At 41.7% G+C, this 3453-nt stretch overlaps 1 protein-coding gene across 1 annotated transcript; it reads left to right on the forward strand.

Annotated features, from left to right (window-relative positions):
* LOC309505683 (chymotrypsin-like protease CTRL-1) lies at nt 1–3453 on the forward strand. The gene is made up of 7 exons (XM_082179157.1): nt 1–68; nt 186–286; nt 379–458; nt 566–647; nt 2514–2694; nt 2813–2943; nt 3039–3453. The coding sequence occupies exons 1-7, from the start codon at nt 23–25 to the stop codon at nt 3198–3200; spliced, it is 783 nt and encodes a 260-aa protein (XP_082035283.1). The 5' UTR covers nt 1–22; the 3' UTR covers nt 3201–3453.

Consider the following 3453-nt stretch of genomic DNA (forward strand, 5'->3'; position numbering starts at 1 on the left):
TGAGACATCACAAATCTACATCATGATCTTCACCATCACCTGCCTTGCCCTGGTGGCCTCTGCTCTGGGTAAGTGTCTTCTTTAGAAGTTTGCAAGAAAATTATTAGGTGTATACATATATTTACAAAATGCAAAACCTACACAAAGAGCTTCATGTGTCATGAACTTCTGTTCTTTATCTACAGGTTGTGGAGTGCCAGCGATTAAGCCACAGACGATTGGCAGCAAGATTGTGAACGGACAGAACGCCATCTCTGGTTCTTGGCCCTGGCAGGTCTCTATCCAGGTAACGGTGTATTGGCCCACTTTTATCCTGGATTTGCCTGATTTGGTCAAAGAGTATATGTCATGTGTTCAATGCTTTTACCTCTGAAACAGCAACCCAACGGATTCCACTTCTGCGGTGGATCCCTGATCAACCAGAACTGGGTTCTCACTGCTGCTCACTGCGGTGTCTTGTAAGAGTCTTCAATCTGACAAATGACACATACAATGGTGCTTTTTTTAAGATGATGTTTCTCTTTTCTTTTCACAGTTAGTTTTGTCTTTACCGCTCTCTTTTTAGGGTCGGCAATCATCGTGTCATTCTTGGAGAACATGATCATGGCTCCAATGTTGAACCCATCCAGGTTAAACTAGTTTCCAAGGTAAAAATGTTGACTGATTTCAGCAATGAATATCAAAATTAGAGATCAGCTCATACTATTTATTTCAGTGTTCAATAACTGAACGTTTTTTAATTGTTGGTTCATTTCTGCTTTTTCACACAACTGAACTGAATCAACACTGAACTGACTTGAGCTGAATAATGACACTATTGTGGTTTTTAGAGCTGCTTTACAGCAGAATTTGAATGTCTCTTATATTTGGTGAATTTTGCATCATTGATTCTGTTATTTTCCTTTTTATTACTGTGATCAATATTGTATAAAGTGCTATATCAATAAAGGTGACTTCACTTGACAATAATAAAACGAGATCACTGGACTAGAACAATAAACAAATAATATTGTCACAGGCCGGGGCGAGCGCCAGCGGGCCGCCCACCCCTAGCTTGCGTACCGCCCCTGAGGAGCTGACCGAGGACACGAAGGAGGCAGACACAAAATAAAAAATAAATATGTTCTTTATTAAATAATAAAAACAGTCTAAAGTCTCTTCAGCATTCTTTTTCGAGGAGCAGGTTCTTCACTGGACTCAGACAGAGAGTGGGGGATAGGCTACATATGACTCACAGCTTTAGCAGGTTCTTCACTGGACTCAGACAGAGAGTCTCTCTCTCTCTCTGAATAGATTTTATAAATATCTCTCTCTCTCCTGCTGCGTGCCTCATGTCCCTTGTCTTGCCGCCAGAATAGATTTTATAAACCTCTCCTTCAATGCGTGTCCCAATCACCGTTCTATATCCTCTCCTCTCCCACCTGCCGCGAGTTTTCCTCATCAAGCCTCCTTGGCTGCGTTCCAGTCCAAAGTTGTCATGCCCTTCACTTGCTAACTTCCCTCCGTCTCGTTCACTCGGATGTACGTCATTGCGAGTGCCCACTACTGGCGGAAACTGCAATGGGCTGAATTGGAACGTCCTAAGCCCTTGATTACTTGGAATCAGCTATGTAGTTGATTTATTATTTACATTTTTTTCCCTTTAAGAATTTGTTTAATGCAGCATCCAAATGTTTATATGTGTGTTTGGGTTGTTTTAAATAAATATATATATATATATATAATATATCATAGAGTTGTCTGTTGTGGTGGTGATAAAACGAGATCTGTGGTGACGTCACAATCGTACTGCATTGTGGGACATATAGGTGCCTGAAGTGTACATATGAAGTAGACTCGCTCCCTCGGTCAAAATCGAGGGAACGAGGGTCTGTCCATCTAAACTTCCCTCGTCCACTTCACGAAGTGGAACGCACTTCAAAATGGCGGCAGGGATTCCCCCGAGGGGAAGTGCTTAGGGAAGTTCGCAAGTGCATGTCTAAAAGTGGACTGGAACGCAGCACTTATCATTACTCACATAGGAAACCGGAACCGTCCTAATGTCACATCGGAAGCACTCCCCGGGGGAAACACGTTCTCCAAAAAAAAAAAAAGGTTCCGCTCAGCCGCTTGTCACCCCGTGACAATATGCACTATAAATGTTCATTATGAATCCATTATTATCCTTTTAAATTACTTGATAAATTTGACCTGTTAAATTGAATTGAGTCAAGAAATAGGTATTATCTCTAGATTAACTTTTGGTCCATGTCTGTCAGTTTATGAAGTCTAGTTTACCCCTAAAAAAAATATCCAAATAGATTTACAGATTTAAAATTGAGCATAGGAAAGAAAACATCTGTACCATATTCTCAAATAAACATTCATGCTGAAGGTAAAAGGGGAAAATGCATGAAAAGCTTAAGACGACAAGAAGAAATAAAACATGCTTACACGTATATCTTAGATAACCTTCCACAAACTCAGCTTCCACTAGTAACCGTCCATCTTTTTCGTTCTTTCTGTCTGTGCAGGTCATCACACATCCGCTCTACAGCAGCTCGACCATCAACAATGACATTGCATTGCTGAAACTTGCGTCTCCAGTTGTCTTCACTCCCCGTATCTCTCCTGTATGTCTGGCTCCATCAACCATCAACATCCTGCCTGGAACTCGCTGCTTCACCACTGGATGGGGCGCAACTGCCACCACATGTAAGTTAGACAAAGACCTGTTAGACAAAGACAAATTGCAAAAATTACTCTTGTATATTACTTGTTTTGTTTTTTCCACATGACTCTGAACAGTCTGTCTGATGTTTTCTTTTTTCAGGGAGTCCTCTAATCCTGCAGCAAACAGGTCTGCCCATCATGAGTCCTGTTGTGTGCAGACAGATCTGGGGTCAGAGCCAAATCACTGATGCCATGATCTGTGCTGGAGCCTCTGGATCCTCATCTTGCATGGTATGTGAAGACAGATCAGGACAAACACATTACCATTTCTATGTTGCTGCTGTTTCAATCTCAAATGTGTGTTTGTGTCTGTGTGATTCCCACAGGGTGATTCTGGTGGTCCTCTGGTGTGTGAGAGTTCAGGGGTCTGGACTCTGGTGGGGTCTGTGTCCTGGGGCATCCGCACTTGTGACACCCGTTTCCCAGTAGTCTACGCCCGTATCTCCCAACTGCGCTCCTGGATCGACAAGACTATCGCTTCCAACTAGAGCGTCAGTCTGAGCATTTACCCTTCAAAGGAGGCAAAGGCAGAGTTTAATCATTAATCTGTATTACAGTTGGTCCCTGTTGATGTTTTTTTTTATTTATGACTTTTGGTCTTGTGTCAGTCTGGGCTCCCGTGACCTGCCTGTTGAGTTTAATGTTTTGTTTTTGGTTCATGTTACATGTTACGGTTTTAAACAAATAATGAACATTTCTGGTAATGAAATAATGAAAATAAAATGAAATGAATACAATAAA

Source organism: Leuciscus leuciscus (assembly GCF_965113295.1).
Source record: "Leuciscus leuciscus genome assembly, chromosome: 9".
NCBI lineage: Eukaryota > Metazoa > Chordata > Actinopteri > Cypriniformes > Leuciscidae > Leuciscus > Leuciscus leuciscus.